At 37.2% G+C, this 18,870-nt stretch overlaps 1 protein-coding gene across 2 annotated transcripts in view; it reads left to right on the top strand.

Annotated features, from left to right (window-relative positions):
- GRID2 (glutamate ionotropic receptor delta type subunit 2) overlaps positions 1-18,561 on the top strand; it is a 1,327,069-nt gene extending 1,308,508 nt beyond the window's left edge. The window contains exons 16-17 of one of the 2 annotated variants that reach the window (XM_074323476.1): positions 6,289-6,346; positions 12,223-12,362. In XM_074323476.1, coding sequence (XP_074179577.1) covers positions 6,289-6,309 — 21 coding nt within the window. In that variant the 3' untranslated portion in view covers positions 6,310-6,346; positions 12,223-12,362. Of the gene's footprint in view, positions 1-6,288; positions 6,347-12,222 lie in introns of both variants that reach the window. The other variant, XM_019741137.2, reaches the window with a different exon arrangement.
- The last annotated feature ends 309 nt before the right edge of the window (positions 18,562-18,870 follow it).

Here is an 18,870-nt window from a genome sequence, read left to right as displayed (position 1 = left end):
CTTGGCCTCTTCTCTCTAGCTTTTAAAATACAAATGGGACACAGACTGCCATTGTCCCAGGGACACTTTAATAACCCACACCTACAATATTCAACCTGTTGTTTGCATAGGGACAACTTTGGGACACAAAAACCCACCAGAATGACTTGGGGAAAGAAGCCATGGAGAGGCAGAGACCCAGGCGCCAGGGCACCTCTACATTTCATCTTTCATGGCAAATGAGTCTGTTTGGAGTTTATTTATGCTTGAGGATGGGGGTCGTGCAGCTTGCTTTCTTCAAAGCTACTCAGCGAACATGTCTTAAGTCTGCTGTGAGCTAAGTCGGTTAGTTTCTTCCTCATGTTGCATTTTCAGCAGGCTTGCAAACTTGCAGATAATTTTTGTTTTGTTTTGCATAATGTAGCTCAAATTAAATAACATGGCCACATGCCCTCAAAATTCACATCGTGCCTGGCCAGTGTCTTGTTTTTCTCCCCACCCCCCTCCTTGCCTTACAGTTCCTGGCATCTGTTGTTATACTAGGACATTCTTTGAGAATGGAAGACTCAGGAGCAAGCTAAAGGATGAGAAGCTTGTGAGTGGAGGATGGGAACCACTAACAATTTTCACATTCCCCAATTCACCATATTTAAATACTCCCATAAAATTATTATTATTATACTCTATTTACCTTAGAAAACAAACTCTAACAGCCCAGTAAATCAGAATTGATAACTGAGTTCCATATTGAGTTCAAACTATCAGTAACATTTTTCATATAAGAAGATATTTTTAGTACGGAGGTACAGATATTAAGAACATAATGAACAGAATCATAAATAGTTCTGATATATTTAGTCCTAGATAGTTTGAACAGTATCATAAAACTAATAACATTTCTTATAATACACTATTATCTTGGTATATATTTGCATGTCTGCAACAGAAGGAAAAATTCAAAAACAAGTAAAATGTCTTAAGAAAAATGCTTTGGGGAAACCATAATAAGGCTAAATGATTTATGGAAGCATCATGAAGGAAAAGATTTTGTGTGTGTGTATAATACATATAATACTATCAAAAGGAATCATATACAATTACTTAATTTACACTTTAATGACAAATTTCCATATGTGAAAAATTACAAGAGACAGAAAAGATAAATTGAAAGCCAAAAGCGTACATTTCCTACCATTTTTTTTTTTTTTTTTTTGCCCCTACCATTTAAACTTAAACTTTGGTACTTATTTAAATAAGTATCAATAAATCCATAATAATATAACATTTCAAATTTACTTTCAGTGTTTGGTATAATTTTTAAAAAATTAAAATTATTATATTTCCTTAGTATAATATTTTTATTTTTATTAACATTCTTATAACTAAGAGAGTATGTATAGGCTTCTTCTTGACTTCAGTTCCTTGCAGTTGTAGTTCTGAGACCCCTGTTCTCTTGCTGGCTGTCATGCAGGGTGTCATACAGGGTCTCTGATCACACTCCGCACATAAGAACGCAGGACACGGTGAGGCCAAAAAGGAACACACACGGAGCCATAGGTAGGGGGGTCATACCATTACAGTCTCAGTAGCGGCTGGGTTGGAGACACAGGAAGCAGGAGCCACACTATCCACAACCTGCTGTCCACTTCTCTCAGCCAACCAACCTCACTTGCTAGCTGCAATCCACCATGTTAACTGCAATCCGCACTTGCTAGCTCAGCCACCATCTTCTTGCTAGCCCCCATTTGCTGCTAGCATAGCCACGGCAGTTATATTAGTGGCCAATGGCTCACTGGTTACAGCTGACGGCCAACTAGCCACAGCTGATCCAATCACAGTTGATGGCCTTTTACTACCCGAGTGAGCACCTTTCCAGTTGAGGGCGAGAGCCTGGAAACTGCACTCCTGGCTGTCCCCACACTGGCTATTTATTGGTCAGGACTGCTAACACCTCCCCACAGCTTCTTTACACTTGGCTGTTTTAGGCTTCGAATCTCTCTGACTTCTGGAAGGTCCTAGTCCCTTTTAAGGGCTCACCTGATTCAGTCAGGTCCAACTAAATTATCTGACATCAAACGTAACTGATTAGCAACCTAATCATAGGAGTGGTATCTCATCATATTCACAGGTCCTGCCTACATTCAAGGGGAAAGGATTATATAGAACTCAAACACCAGCACGTGGGAATTTCAAGGGCCACCTAAGAATTCTGCCTACCACATGGCTAATTACAGGTAGTGAGAGGTTGTGACGGACATAAAGTAGGAGACAGGGAACGGAGGAGGAGCCTGTCCAGACAGAGGGTCAGAGCAGACCTCCCAGGAGCAGTAATATGTGATCTGAGACTTGTAGGGCAAAGAAGGAGACTTCACGGGAATGCATCTCAAAAGAGCATTGTGTTGTTCTTCATATTCAATGTATTATTAATAATTATGAACATAGTAATTATTAATAATATTATATTGTTGCAATTCCACTTACATGTCAAAATACATACTGATTTTCATAACAAAAAAATTGCTACTTCTAATGCCTATTTTTAAATAGAACTCGTTTTTCTAGAAGCTCAAATTTAGTTCCTCTAGGACAGAGAACTTGTGACGTGTTTTGAGCTGCAACCTGCCTTTCCTGGAGGCCCTGCAGAGAAATGGCTCAAGAGCTGTTTGATAGGAGGTGCTGAGGAGGTTTGCCCGTGGAAAGATGCAAAGAAAGTTCCTTACAGACTAACAATTATAATTTCATCATGGTGTTGACTGTATAAAAACTATGCATGCATAAATTCAAAAAGCATTTGGGGCAGGATATTTTTGAAATACGAATTTATGTTCTGCTTTCTTCAGTTTTCTCTCCTTCCCTACTACAAGGGAAGAGTTCCTTTATGTTTCTTTGTCTGGGATATTTTGCAAAGTGGAAAACAGCTGGCAGGTGCTTTTCCTACCATTGGTACAAATTTAAAGTTATCAGAGAGATACTGTTAGGAGTTCTGCAGAGGCAGAGATGCCAGAGAGTTACTCTGAGAGCATTAAGAAGGAAGAAAGACAAAAATTTCCCCCAAAATATAAAAAGGAGGGAAGGGGTCCATGGGTTGAGGAGAGAGAGCTATCAGTGAAAGGGAACCCCCAGAGGAAGCTCTGAAACATGGCACTGCAGTCTCTCCACATAATCTTACTTCCAAAACATGAAGAGAAGGAGCAAAGCCTTTGGACGTCAAAGGGACCTTCCCCTCAGCCTGTGACAAGAGTGTCTCATTAGAAAACCAGTGTGGACCCATGACCCCAGAAACCTTCTGAACACAGTGGCTGTGTTTAAGGACCCAGGGCCTTGGCACAAACTCTGTTGGAGGGTTCGTGTGGGGGAAATAGAGGAGAACCTCACCAATGACTGTGATTAAATTCCCAGAGTCAACTTTAAATCACATGTGAGCTTTTAGACTAAGCATTGTGCACATGTTGAGTACTTATGTATCAGGTGCATCAGGAAACTAACAAATTCTGTCCTCATTAAGCCACGTTTAGGAAGGAGAAATGCTCTTAGTAAATTATCGACAACATAGTTTAAGTTTTGGCAGTTTAAATGGTTTGAAGCATATCTATACCTTAGAGGTTCCAGTCTTCTTCTACTGTCTGAGATGCTCCCTCCCACCCTCAGAATGGAAGTGGTGCAGAAGAAAGAGAGTTGGGCCGCTTAACCAGAGTCCTGGGTTTACTCATGTGGCAATCTTTTATTAAGTGCTATTTAATATCCAAGCGTGTTGGGCTTACAACGACAACACCACTTCCTGCCTTTTATCACAAAGTGAAGACAGGTGCGTGTGTGTGCGTGTGTGTGTGGGGGGGTGGGGGAGAAGCAGATTACAGGCGTTGTGCAGTGATGACTCACCAAGATTCAGAAGTCTGAAAGCAAGAGTTCAAAGCTCAGCTCTTCCACTGCTTAGCTGTCTGATCTCCGGTAAACTGTTTGGTGATCCTCAGTCTCAGTTATCTCACTTGTTAAAGTTTCTACTATTGATAGACTCTATTAATGATTCCTAAGTCACGGTGGTGTTGTAGCTAAGAAGCAAAGGTTATGAAATTTCATTATGATAAGTCTTGGCAATGCAATGTCTTAAATACGATGGTATTATGTTTGTGGGTCCACATCGATTCCTTTAGTCAACACGTGTTTGTTGAAGACCTACTAGAGCTGAGTGATAAAAGGCATGTAAAGTCTCCAAGAATGCCTGCTTTGTAAAATGAGAGGTTTGGAATAGCTGATCCCTAAAGTCGTTAAATTTAGTCATGAGCTCATGGGGAAACTGTACAGAAACCAGCCCACTGCTCTTTCCAAAAAAACATTTAGATTACATCCACATAGACATATTTGGAGTGGAGGAGAGAATAGACACAAAAGAACAGAAAGTATTAAATTGAGCCAGGCAATTATTTATTTTTAAAATAAAGTTTTTGGAAGCTAGCTAATACTAAAATTTTGAATAATTGGATCACTTCACAGTTCCAGTAGTCAAATAAAGACTATGTGGTTATGTGATACATTTAATCAATAAAAGTAACCAGTCAGCATGATTTGAGTAGAAGTGGTATCTCAAGTATACTCATTTACTCTTTATGGAAAAAAAAGCTTAATTTAAAATCTAATTGAATTCAGTCAACCAATTTCTAATCTAATTGCTATGTTTTGCTTTTGTTTCAACAGAAAAATATTTGAAAAAAATTCATAGGAGTCTGTTTTCTCAAGAGGTTTCTATAAACCTGGCTGTAATAATTTTCAGTGAGACACTAAGGAAATCTTATTTTAATCATCAGTCAAATAAATGGCAACATTGTTGGCTCTAGAACTTTTGTCAATCCATTTCAAAAAGCTAAATTTTTCTTAAGTTTTGCCTTTTTTAAAAAAATAAAAGCACTGATGTTTGGGTTAATATGAAGAGCGTGTGTTAGTCTGATACCTGGCATGCCAAATTCCGGTGTTATTTTATAGGCTAAAGAAAACACCTCTGTAGAAAAGAAGGAAGAAGTAGAAAACTCCTGTAACCATAGCAAGGCAAGATTTCTAGCATTGTTAAGATATATGATATGACCATTGCTGTGATGTAGTGTAACAGCAATGATCCTGTGTAAACTGGGAGGCCCTGTGCATTGCTCCTTCTGAACCTACGGCTTTCACTGACATTTACAAAGAGGATAAGAACCTAATATGACCCTTTGCATGCAGCCACTGCCATATAGCTGGAAAGTGTGACAATGCCCGATATGCACTTGCAAATCTCATTAAACTTAGGATCAAATAATTTGGAAGCATCCAGTTAGACATACTATACAACATTAAGGGAAAAAAAACAAAAACAGTATTAGTTTATGTTGCATCAGAAAGATAAAAATAAAATACTGCTTTTGTACTCTTCAATGTGTATTTGTATGGTATAAAAAATTTGGGTTTTGTTTAAGTAAAACAACCCTGTTGAACTTTCCAGATAACATTTAAATGAGTATTGTGAATTCCCAGCCATTTCCATTAGTAAATAAATTTTTTGTGTTATTTGTAGATATTTATGCAAATATTCATAAATAGTAACATGGATACATCTGGAAGAAACTCAAAAGATGTAGTTATATATAAGTTATTTTATAGTTATTCCAAATTTGTGGAAATTATCCTCCCATATTATTGTTAAAATATGTATTTGGCCAATATTTTGAATAATTGAATCATTTCAAAAATCATTTTCTCCACTTCTTTTAAGCTGTGGTTATAAAGACCAAAGTTAAATGGATTGTGGTAATTCACTGATTGACTGGTTACCTAAGCATAAAATATCTGGGGGGTTGCTGAATGAATTCAGTAATACCACTAATTATTTTCCTAAGAGTTAATAGATAATGTCATTAGCACAATTATATAAATGATGCTTGATACATTTAGTAAACTCTATCTAATTTTATTGAAAATAATCAATTGTTTGCTGGTCACATTTCTATTTTTTTTCCAGGTTTATTATTCAGCTAGTAACATTCTATTTTTCAGTAAGCCTAACTATATACAAATATGAGTTATACAAACTTTTATGTAAAAGCAAACAATACACCTAATTAATATAGAATGGTTTTCTAAATCAATCAAACAAACTAGATAATTACCAAATTTCTAGTTAATTTTGCTTTTCCAACTGTTTTGGTTTTAAAAAATAAAAGGTTTCTCTTAGAGACTTGGATAAAAATTGAATTTATTATTCGAATATCTATAGGTGATAAGTTTGTGTATGTGTAAACTTAAACTGCACTTTTTCCTTATTTTCTGTTCTTTTATTTTCAGTTCCAAGTTCTAATTCAGTGACATAGTCCTGAAAGATTTGCCACATAAAGTACAATATGTGAGTAAACAGAGATATTTTAAATAAAACATAACACTTTTATTAAATATTTCTAATTTATGAAAATAGAAATACTGAAATGTAATATAAAATAATTAACTCCTCTTTCTATCTAGACTTTCCATTAATAATATAGTGACTTCTAACAATAGTTTTACAATACTTACAACAGCATTTCTTTCAACTTTATAAATAAGTAAACAGTTAAAGCACTGTACTTCCTCACATCATTTTTAATGGATAGCTAAGGACCATGTATCATTGAATATCTTAGATATGTTGATGCCATAACAGCAGTGAAGCAGAAACAAATTAATTTATAATTATAGGGGAAATTTGGTTAAACTAACAAATATATAAATGCATACAGACACATCTTAGGTTAAATTACCGCCATGGGCTTCAATCCAGGTTCAAAATCTCATCAAATGCCTACTTCATAATTAAATTTTATTGTATATATTTCTTTAAAATCATATATTTAAAATATATTGCGTATCTGTCCCCTTCTTAAGTGTTTTGATGTCTTTCTGGAGAGAGAAAATCCGGCTTGTGGGCCTGAATCTTTCTGGCTGCTGCACAGTAGCTGTTTCAGACCTGCGTGCTTGTGTTTCCGATTCCTGGGAAGTTCTCTTTGCCACAGGGCGTGCCCTGAAACACATCAAAAGAACCAAGTTCTACAAAAGAAAAAAGAAACTCCAGTAGGCTTGAACATACAAAGAGAGGGAGAAAGAGATGAGAAAGAGGCCAGGCAGAGTGCTGAATACAAAATGAGTTCAGTCAACCCCAGGAGCTCTTCATCACTTACATTTATCTTATTCTGGGAGAGGGGCGTCAAAACCAGCCCTGACATAAACCACCCACTGCCATTGACTTTGACTCTATGTGTGAGAGTGAGTGTGTGTGTGTGTGTGTGTAATGTGTATTGTACATAAAAAGGAGCAGATTTCATGAGGTATCACTGTTACCTCACAAGAATTAAAAAGGAAACATTTAAAAACACAAATTACCAAAGTCTCAAGCAAATAAATTTAGCGTGGTTTTCACTTAACTACTTTATAGCATTTATATCAAGTCTTCTAATTGTGCATTGCTTTAACATCTTCACTGCAGTATTTATAATGTACCTTCTGTACTTGCTATCATAAAGTATGTGAGATTTTCCATTTCTACTTGCAATATTTTATACATGTTTAGTATTTCAGGATCAAAACTCATGGTTAAAATCTCTGCAACAAGATGGACTCTATATGATAAATAAAAAACAATTAAAATGCAAATGTCAAAAAAAATGAAGGAACAAGGGAAATATTTTCTGATCTATGCTAATTCCATCTTTGCAATTAATGTGCCCAAATTCTGACTCTCTGTGTTCCTTAAAAGTATTTCCAATTGAAAAATCCCTTCCAACAAATTTTACTGTACCACTGGGTCTTGAATATCTGCAGATTTTCTAGAGATAGAAAGTGTAATGTCAAGTCTGACATCATTGCAGTCCTGCAGTGGAATGGCCTTTAAATATTGGTGGTTTGGAGGTAAGTAAATTAACAGTGAATGAAAAGAGATGAACTTGGAAAAAGAGCAACAGATGGGGGGCGGGGGAACTATATATCGAAAAGACTTTTCTTATTAGCAAGATTTAGAAACATTACATTACATAAGGGGCACATTTAGAATTTCAGTACAAGTTTCTGTTATCAAGAATGATATATAAATAGTAGGTGCAAGATTGTTTCCATTGCCTAGGAAGCTATACTCTAATGTGCTGATACTGATTTCCTAATACACATCAATTCAATGGGAGTAAGTATCCACCAATATTATGATTTTTATTTTATTTTGTGATTACCTGAGACTTTCTAATTTCTACATTACTATGCTTGCATTACTTTTATGTCTCTAGACTACTGGTACACCATCATTATAATAATTATCATGTGTTGCTTTTGTAACTGGTATTCAATATAAAAACGAAATTGTTTTCCTAAAAAGATTTTTGCAAAAAGTCATAGCACATTTAGGTGAGTGTGTCAGGGTTTCTTAGTAGAGTACGCCAAGCATGGCTCCCACGGTCTTGCTTGAACAAAGAGTTTCAGTCAGCCAGCAGTCTGGAATGCAAGGTAGAATCATGTGTCCTGTTTATGTGCAGCAGAATATGCAGCCCTTACTCCAGTGATCTTCTAAATGCATCCGTAGCTTTTTTTTTTTTCTCTCTGTTTCAGTTTTCTTCCATTTTCTTAAGCAAATAAAATAATTAAATATTTGAACAAGGTAGAGTTTGAGGCAATCATGCACTGGTCAGATTTATAGGTAATATCAAAATAAAATCATATGATTTCACTCTCACTTCTACAAAAAATTATTGAGAAGGCCTGTCTTGAGAGAGAATGAGAGAGAGAGAGAGAGAGAGAGAGAGAGAGAGAGAGAGAGAGAGAGAAAGAAACAGAAATGATAAAGAAAAATCAAACATGAATTAAAATTCTGGATGTCCTGGTCCAAGTTTTCTTCTGCTTGCCAGATTAGCCCCTTTTCAAATATACCACACAAATTCACCATTTGCTTTTATGTGGTTACATTTTTTTTTCATACTCTGTGATAAGCATTTATGCCACCACAAAGTGTAAACGCAACGGTGGAGAAAAGTAGACAGAGGACTTTCTTAAAGATTAAAACCAAAAACAACATAAAGCACCCATCACATCGAGTCCAGTTTCCAGGGGTTGTGTGTGATTTTCCAGGATGAACAGCTCCTAGAGCCTCAGTGAGCTGGTCAAAGAGAAAAATGAAGGGAAGGATGACACAGCCTTTGTGTGGCCCTCAGAATCCTGCGGGTCAAATGATTCACTCTAACTACAGGCTTTACAAGCCCAAAGGTCAGTCTCACCTCCCACAGCACCCTTGGATGCCATGGTATTCTTAGCAGGCAGCAGCTTGCCTTGGGAAACAACTCCAACCCTCCGCCTTGGGTGTGCCCTCACTAGGCATTTCTTGACTTCCCAAGGGGCCCTGTTCTCATAGAGGGAGGTCCCCCTCCAATGTATAAGTTAAATAACACATTAATAGGCCATTCGAAAAGTTGATCATTTTTAAATCAAGATCCAGACTGTTGGATATAACGTTAGTATTTTCCAACGATATAGTTCATGACCATCTCAAAATTCACATATGCAATACCCATCTCTTTTCTTCTAATGTTTCTGTCTGTCAAAAACAAACAAACAAAAAACAAACACCCATTCCACCTCCAGAGGAGACTGGGTCTAAGCACAAAACCTCTAAGGTGGGATGCACCTCTTTCCAATCCTGACTCGCTACTTACTAACCTCTCTAACCTATTTCTTTATCAGTAAAATAAAACTGATAATAGTTCCCATCTCATAGAATTACTGTGGGGAATAAATGAGACTGAATTAGAGACCAAACCAACGTGCCTGGTATAACCTATAATAATCATTCAGTAAATTTTAACTATTATTAAACTTAAAAAAAATAACCTTTCACTCATGCTTCTGGATCCTTCATATCAGCCAGCCTTAGAGACCCATCCACTTGGCATTTGTGCCTTTTTCCCTTATACACTTAGTGCCTTGGTTCTACACCCTTATCTCCTTGTAACTAGATTGTTTAAATGATAATTTCAGTTGATCCCCTGGTACATTTTTTCTTCAATCCAGCCTATACATCACTGCCAGTTTGATTTTTCATAAATAATGCTTTCCATCCACTGCTGTTATAAAAATCTTTACTGATTTCCTCTTTCCTACTTCTCTGTATGGTTTTCAGGAGCCTACAATTTAATTCTGTTTGTTATTCTGTGGTGCAAAACCCAGTTTGGTGTAGACAATTTTCTGCCATACAATTTTTTTGTATTGATTCCCTCACATAGTCAATGAATATTTATGAAGGGCCTACCATTGGACCAGATGCTAGGAATGCAAAGATATCTGTTTCCAAAGATATCTATTTATTTATTTTATAAACATAAATAAAACATTATTCTCCCTGCCATAAATGAGACTATCACAGACAATAAACAATTAAGCAACTCATGCCAATATACCAGGTAAGAATTCTAAAGAATATAGAACAAAGAAAAGAAAACTCTACTGCTGTAGCAGCCTGTCCTTGGGTGGGAAGGCCTCAAGATATAGCATTAGAATTAAATGATTACAGTGGAACTGAGTATTATTTTCCACACTGCTTCCTGCTTCTAGAAGCCATAGGCCCCAAAAGTTTGTGGATTCTTGTCCTTAGCTAAAATTGCCCTCAGCCTGTCAAAATTCTAGCCATTCCCCACAAAGCCAGTCCCACCTCCTCCATGATTTCTTCCCTCATTTCTCCAATGCTTGATTTTCCTTCCTTGAACTATCAAATCTATTAGTCTGCATTATTTAACTTAATGCTTGGTTATATGGAATGTTCAGGTGTTTGATATGCTTTTGTATGACAGAGTTATCTCCGTAACCAGATTTTTAGCACATTAAGGGAAGAATGCATTTTTTATACAAGTGTATTTCCTATTTTCTAAATTCTGAGACAACTGAATTCTGAAGACAACTGTAGTAATAAATAATAAGTAATTGGTTGATTTGTTTATTTTTCATAGGAGAAATGTGTATTTTAAAAATGAGTATTTTTTTTCACATTACTTGCTAGTCTAGAATTCCCTAAAATTTGTTCTACGTAGCACCAGTTCTGTAAGATGCTAATCAATATTACTCAAAAACTTAACTCCATGTTAAAATGTTGGGGATATTCCTGCTTAAACATAGTTGAATAAGATTACTTACTACAAGATTTCCCAGAGACTCTAAAACTTTATAATTTAAGTCTTCAAGAGAAGTAGATATTATATAGTGTTTCCCAACTTTGCTTAATGACAGAACCCATTTCTTGGAATTAGTGTTCACAAAGCTCACTTGGAAATGCTGATGCCTTGTAAAGTCTTTGGACCTGATTTCTGTGATCAGCACAGTCAAACCATTTGCAATCCTGGCATACAGTTATTTAATTCAATTAACTGGTAAGTGCTATCAATATCCTAACACTATTAGAAATACTTAGTCCTCTCTAAATTCTATAACATTAGCAAATATTTTGATAAGCATAAAACCTGGGTACAAATTCTCCCAAAAAGGACGTAGAAGCAAGGAATCACACTGATCCCTTCTGAAGCTGGCCAAAATGAAGTTTCACAATTTGTGCCTGGGTTAAGGCTCTTGCTATTAATTTAAATTTTTAGATTCTATTTTTAATGGCTGAATTATGAGGACCAACCCTTAGGTTTCGAGAAAGAGGGATGTTCTTAGTTAAGAGCATATATTTAAATGAATAAGTTAAAATGCATTTAACAATATCAAATTTGATTCATGATTACAACTTTGGTGTGATTTATATATTTATCATTAATTATTCGTGTTTTAAAGCTTACGCATAATAACTAAAAGTCGAGATTTAAGATTCGAGATCTAAGGAAACAGGCCCCAGGATACTGTGAGTTACTGTATGTCAAAACCAACTTTGATAGAATTCTCCACTGACTCTCCGTGTGAGGGCAATGGTGATTTTATTTTCTGGTGAAGATATCCAAGACCTTAGCTAGTGTAAACTACCAAGGTATCCTAATCCAGACCTGGCTGAACTCCACGGCCTTCCTGAGACAGGTTCTAGTGAACCAGCAGCCAATATGCTCTGCTTTCTCCTGGTTGCCTGGGATCCAGAAAAGCTATGAAGCCTGACATGGTAGGTTTGCAACAGCTGTCATGATGCTCCACTTTGTTTACAAAGGACCTTAAAGTGAGTCAATGCCTTATAAGTAATGATAGGACCATGGAAAGGCAAACCTTGATGTAACCTTATGCTTTATTTTACCACAGGCTTCATCCCTGCAGAATGAAACTACATCTGAAAGAAGGAATGCTTGGCCATTGAGGCCATGTTTGAAACTTGGCACCAATACCTGGAGAAGCCAGGCATCCAGTCATGGCCTACAGCAGTCATCACAACTGGGAAGACCTCTGGATGACCCATAACCTCCAGCAGCACCAAAGCTGCTGATCTCTTTCCTGCCTGTTGATTTCAGGACCCACTAGATCCTGAGTACCCAAAACTGGTGAGCTGGTATCTATATTCTAAGTTAAAAATTCTTATTCAGTTCAAAGAAGTTGAACTCACCAGGTCACGACACCCAAAATCTTGTCTGTAATCCACTCATAGAAGAGAGATGAAAGGACTGCTGCTTTCAGCCACCCAATGGGTGTCACTGGTGCCAGCCCCTTAGCCCTGGAGAGATGTGTGTACACAGTGGATGTCTTGCCCATGTGTCCTGGTCAGAAGCACTCACTGAGGTCCAAGCCTACAACACAACAGTTTTGTTCTCCAGCTTCTACCTGTTCAAGATTTAGCACAGTCTCAACTGTTGGTCTTGGGACTTCTGATGGCCAACTGTCCAAGGAAATGTGGAGGACCAAGGAGAATGTGTCTTGGCAGAAGTGAATCAGAAAAAGACAGAGACCTCTTCTAACACTTATTGATCCATTGGTGGTTGTGATTAATCATCTTTGAGGAATTTTATCACAAATGTCTCTCCATATTACTAAAACAACGTTATCTTTATATTGACCAAAATGATCCACTTTTCTCCACGCCAACGGACATTGCCTTTCCCCCAGTGACCATCAGATACCTACATTCTGCATGGATCCCTGACTAATGGAGAGTCACCAGTCTGAGTCCACATTGAGTAAATTTGTTACTGCAAAGATCACTTGGATCATGAGATTACAACCAGGAATAGCAGTGCCTGTGTATACCAAAATAACTGAGTTTTCCTTATACCCAGTTAGTTCCACATTCATCTATAGTACCTCTTCCATGCAAATCCATTTCCTACAAGTAAAATACGGAAGCATCCCATGAAACATCCCAATCCCTCATGAATTCAACCAATTTTGATTGAGGACCTATTATATGCCCAACACTGTATTCAATTCTAAGGATATAATGATGAATAAATCACAGTGCTTGCCCCCAAGAAGTTTACATTCCAATGGGGAAGTAAGACAATCAAACAGCGTGGTGAGTGCTAGAGCAGAATTCTCTCGCCTCTGGTCTTTGACCATCCAGGGAGCTCCTAGTTCCCCAGGCTGACTCACAGATGATCTTCTAATATGCCAAAGCAACCCACAAGATTCAAGCCAACACGCAGCAGGTGACAGAGGAACCCCTGCAAGTGGTGATCCTATGGATTCTGGTTACTGATGTATTATTTCTAAACCACCTGACTTTTAAACAAGCTAGATGCTCACTTACTAAGCGCCTTCGCTATTATGGCATCAAACTGGTAGCCTGCAGGCTGTGGTTGCTGATGGTGGAATCAAGCTGTGAAGTTGCAGGACATGGTTCAAGTTTGGGTCCTAGCACTTATCATGACTGGGTACATCACTTAAGCTCTCTAGTCTTCGGTGTCTTTCTTTGCAAAATAAAAATGAAAACATTATATACTATACCTACCTCACAGGGTTGTTGTGAGAATCAAGTGAAAATGTTTGTGAAAGCACTGTGTAACTTTGTTATTTTTTAATCACCCCATTTTCCATGGGTTCTTCCTTCTCCCTACCAAATACAGTCCTATAATTTATTAGAAGGATGTTCTCTTCCCCACCCTGCCTTACAAGTGAATGGTACAAAGAAGATGAAATACATACCCTCCTGGATGTCTGGTTTTAGTATGGGAATTCTGATGCCACAACAACGGCAAGGATATAATCCAGAGGACCAAAGCCAGGGTCCTAGTGCCATGTAGACATTCCACCATTAACACACCATTAAGCCTGGACACCAGTCAGCCCTCTAAATGAAAAGCTTTCCCTAGAGCCCATTGTACAGAATCCACTCTTGGCCCCAGAGAACTAACCAGACAGCAATGATTCAGGGAGTCTCCTGGGCTCTGGCTGCCAAAGAAATCACCAGCCTTTGCAGGGGAAAGCATGCTTCCCAAGATAGATCAAAAGCAGTTGGTTAAAGGAGACACTGGCCTAATTAAACAAAACACAAGCCGCCCCTAATTGCCTGACCTATTACAGTTGGGCTGGCAAGAGAAGCTCCTAGACATTTATTTAAAGCAAAGATTTGGTGACACATTTCTCTTTAAGCACATTTGGTGACCCTCAGGCCAATTTGGCTCTTGCCTCTCTGATTTTGACTTGTCTACTCCCTGTCTAGCCAACAAACCTGTGATAAGATGTGTTCCTGGCTTACCAATCTCATATTTTCCCCTTACACACACACACACACACACACACACACACACACACCATGTTTCTTATCTTGCGCACATGGCCAAGCCATAGCCTGGTCTTCCATTTCTGGAGCATTCTATGACAGGTTGGAACTTTGATTCTATTTCAGTCCTGGGTGGAAGTTTAAATATAGTGCCTATGGAGCCACTGACAATGCAGCAATCATTTAAGAAAGAAAAAATGATTTTGTCTTTCTAGTTAGAATACATAAGCTTCTCCAAAATGTGAAGAGATATTAGCATGGATCTCCAGGAACAGCATAAAATTTCTATAAAAGATCTCCTGAGTGAAGAGAATGATGATTACATGCCAAGAGATGAGATAGGATTGGCACCACAGAAGTTCTGAAGTAAGATCTTATGCCTAAAATAGAAAATTTCAACTAAAATCCATTCCTAAGTTTCTTGGAGCAAGGAAAGAGGATTATGAGAAAAATCTTGGTTCAATATTTATATCAGTTTTCAAAATATTTTTAAATGAAATGGAAAATAATTCACAATCTCCTCTTTGCTATATGTCAGGATAGCTGAAACTTAATATACCAATTTAGTGAACTGAGAAATTCCCAGATCTCTTTTCTTAAGGCTATGATATTAACATTTCATTGTAATACTTTTTTAAAATAAAATTAAAATTAAAACAGTGTCTTATAGTTTACAATCACCACTTGGTGTGGGAAGGAAGCCAGAGAGACTCAGAGAACCAGCCACCCAAGGTCAGAGGCACTGAGCCAAAGGACCCAGCAAAGATGGCCCACGCCAGGAAGAAAAGCTGCTGCTGAAATGACAGGCCAAGCATATGAAATAAGATGATCTCCAGGTCATGGTAGCTGACAAAGAAGAATAGACTGATCCAAATTGGGAAACAGATTAAGATGTTGGAATAGTTACCAGGATGGATAGAGCTGGGCAGGAAATGGAGTCACCTACTAGCACACGATGTTTTTCTTACAGTAGCCTTTCTTGTGAGCTGCAATATTACTTTCTAGTTCTTTTTTCAGAAGTAAAATCCTCAGTATCACTGAGGCCACTTACATAGCCAGCCCCAAATAGAAACTCCTTCCTTACCCACAGACATACCTTTTTACTATCTTGGTGGATGTAATTTTCTTTTCCAAAGATTTTTAATTTTTTCACAATTCTTTGATAAATTATTTTAGCAATAAAAATTTGTCAATAAATTCTTTCCCTTTTTGAATCCCAATTCCTTCTTTGATGATTACATATTGGTAATAAAAATGAATTGCTTTAGTTAATAGTTTGTCTTCCCTTGAATACCTAGGGCTATATGAGAGGAAAAAGTTATTTCTTCTCATAGATTACATATAAGTGAGCTAGAAACAACTACTATAGTTAAATACCAGGCAAGGATAGCCAAGGAGGTGTTTGCTAGTGACACACAGTAAGCATTCAATCTGTACATTGCACCTGTTTTCCAAAAATCAGGAGAGATCAACTCTCCCACTGCTACATCAGGATGTAGACTGCTGAGTGAAAGACAGACCACAGGATGAAAAAGAATAATGCAGGTGGCATTTTGCAGAAAGAGATGGGTGAATGCAAAGACCGGCCACTTCCCATAGCTGGCAGAAGTGCCAGGCTTTTCACAGAATTCACATTAGAAGTTCCAGCAGTACATGGAACCGGGCCAGTAGATACAATGGTGGGGAGAGTAGGGAAATTTCTGTAATGAGACTGAAGTCTGCACACTTTCAAACAGACTAAGAATGCTCTACTATTAGCAACAAAGATTGTTTTTATTTTTGTTTTTTAATTGATTATTCTTACTAAACTTGGTAAGGCATGAGTAAGTATGGGGAATAAAGTGAGTGGATTATAGCCCTTGGGTTCATAAGGAAGAAGATAATCTAAATGTTGTCAACAGAGACAGATCCATGAGAGAAGGGAAGTTACTAACAGGAATTTCGCTGTGTATCTTTTCCAATATGCTGTATGTACAGTTATGCTTAAATTGACTGCCTAGTAAACTGCTACTGGTTCTTACCTTTTGTGTGAGTTCAGTTCTTCTCTATTGCATCTTTTTATGGTCTTTTAAAGTCTTGAATTTTTCAGTTAACAGAGTACCTGTTAGTATCTGAACCAGATACAGATAGTTCCATCAATATTCTGGAATTGCCAAGCCAAATAAACAGCAATTCTTTACTGAGTAACATTTATTTCAAGTGGAATATATACAAATTACACCAAGAAGATGTAATATCGTCCTCTTACCGCCGTCCCTAGTGTATTATAATCCCAAATTTGCCATCTTCCACTCCACACAAACAAAATTAAATTTCTTTAAGGTGAAAGTCTACACAGAGAATACTGTTCGTTTGGGTTTTTTTTACTAGATCAAAATTTAGCAGAATTAAACCATTCTTTGAAGGAACTAATGAGACAAGTTAAACTCCTTGAAGGTATTTTTTTCTTTCCATTTATACTGAGTGGCATCCATGTTCCACACACTGTGTTAAGCAATGGACATAACCTAGTGTGCAAAATCATGGAGTTCACACTCCAGAGTCAGAGGGCGTATAGGCTATTTGAGACAGAGAGACCAGCAATCATCCTTCAGTGAGAGAAAGCAAAGCCCACCTGAGAACTGAAATGCCAGTGTGGCTGAATGAACTAAATACAGGTCCCAGGGACTGGAGCCCTGAAGCAAAGGTAATTAGGGTAGGAGATGAGTTATAGAGGTGAGTAGGAACCAACCTATTCAGAGTCTTGGAGGCCAACTAAGGAACTTGGTCTTCAGCCTAAGAGCATCCAGAAGCCATAGCCGGTTTTTAGCAAGAGTTGAGTCTAAATTTTGTTCGCTTTGCCTTGTTTTGTACACACAGAGAGTGCTCAAAATATACATATTGAATAAATTCAGGAAAGTATTTTTTTATTTTCCACAAAATATCCCAGAAAAGTGTTACTATATTTTCCTAAATTGAATTGATTATCAGAATCATTACTCAGAAACTTCCACTTAAAGAGGCCCTCTGACATATGCATTCACGTGGTGCCAAGGGTGTCAATATTGCAGTCTTATCCAGTGCATAGTGCATACAGGGATTCCGTCTTTAAAACAGATACAAGAATTGTCCCGAAACAGTGGTACAGAAGAAAATATTTTGGAAACTTCCATGAGAGGAAGTGAAGAAATCATTACTATTTACTACTGTACAAGGGGCAGGAGCTCAATTTAGAATGGGAAAAGGTAATAAAGGAGTCTCCGAAATGTAGAGATGTCCAAATTTGCATGCACACCAATAACAATATAAGGTTGCAGTCTCTCCTCTATCAACCCTTCTCTCACCCGCGCCGACAGAGATACCTGGTGCCTCTAGCAGCTGCATGCCTTCAGGGAACTGGGACAGGAATTGGCCTTGGCTTTCCCCACAGACTAAGGCATATGCTTTCTCAGTTCGGCTAATTCAATTATCACCTGTTCATGTGTTTCCATTTTGTAAAATTAGTTGACATCTTTCATTTACTATTGTCTCTAACCATTCTCTTTCAGTTTATGTTTTGGGGGTCTTTTTTCTGTCATATTAATGGTGTTTTGAGGAGGGCATCTGCTGTTCGGTCTGAAACAATCAACTGGAACTTATTGTTTTAATTATATTTCCTGGTTGAATATGTTTTTGATCTTTATGGACCATTTTTACTGCTCCTTCATGAATTACCTGCTCTTATCTTTTGGCTGTTTTTCTATCAGGAACTAGTCATTTTCTTATCAGGTTTAATAGTTCCTTTTTATATTATGTTTATTAACTCACTGTGTATAAAACTTGTTGCAAATATTTTTCCACTTTGTCTTTTAACGTTCATGATTTTTGTACATGAAAATGACTTTTTTTTAGTTTTTATGTACTATAGTTTGTGAAACTCTTATTATTAAACAGTATTAATTTTAAATTTTAAATTATTTAATGAATTGCTGAATTATTAAATCTTCCAGTGAATTTGTGCATAGAATTCCCTTACTTAGCCTGATATCAGTAAAACACTTATATTACCCTCTAGATATGTTTATAACTTTATGTTTTCATATTTTACTTTTAATTCATCAGGAATTTATTTTGTTGTGTAGTACAAGAAGAGGTTTAAAAATTAATTGAGAAATATAGCATGTGTGTCATCAAATACATAAAATACAAACATAAAATTATGAACAATTTAACAAATAATTTAAAAGCAAAATATCCATTTTACCACAACATGTATCCTTTTC

Source organism: Rhinolophus sinicus, linkage group LG02 (assembly GCF_036562045.2).
Source record: "Rhinolophus sinicus isolate RSC01 linkage group LG02, ASM3656204v1, whole genome shotgun sequence".
NCBI classification, from domain to species: Eukaryota; Metazoa; Chordata; class Mammalia; order Chiroptera; family Rhinolophidae; genus Rhinolophus; species Rhinolophus sinicus.
Note: the sequence above shows the minus strand (reverse complement) of the source record. Positions and strands in the feature narration are given on the sequence as shown.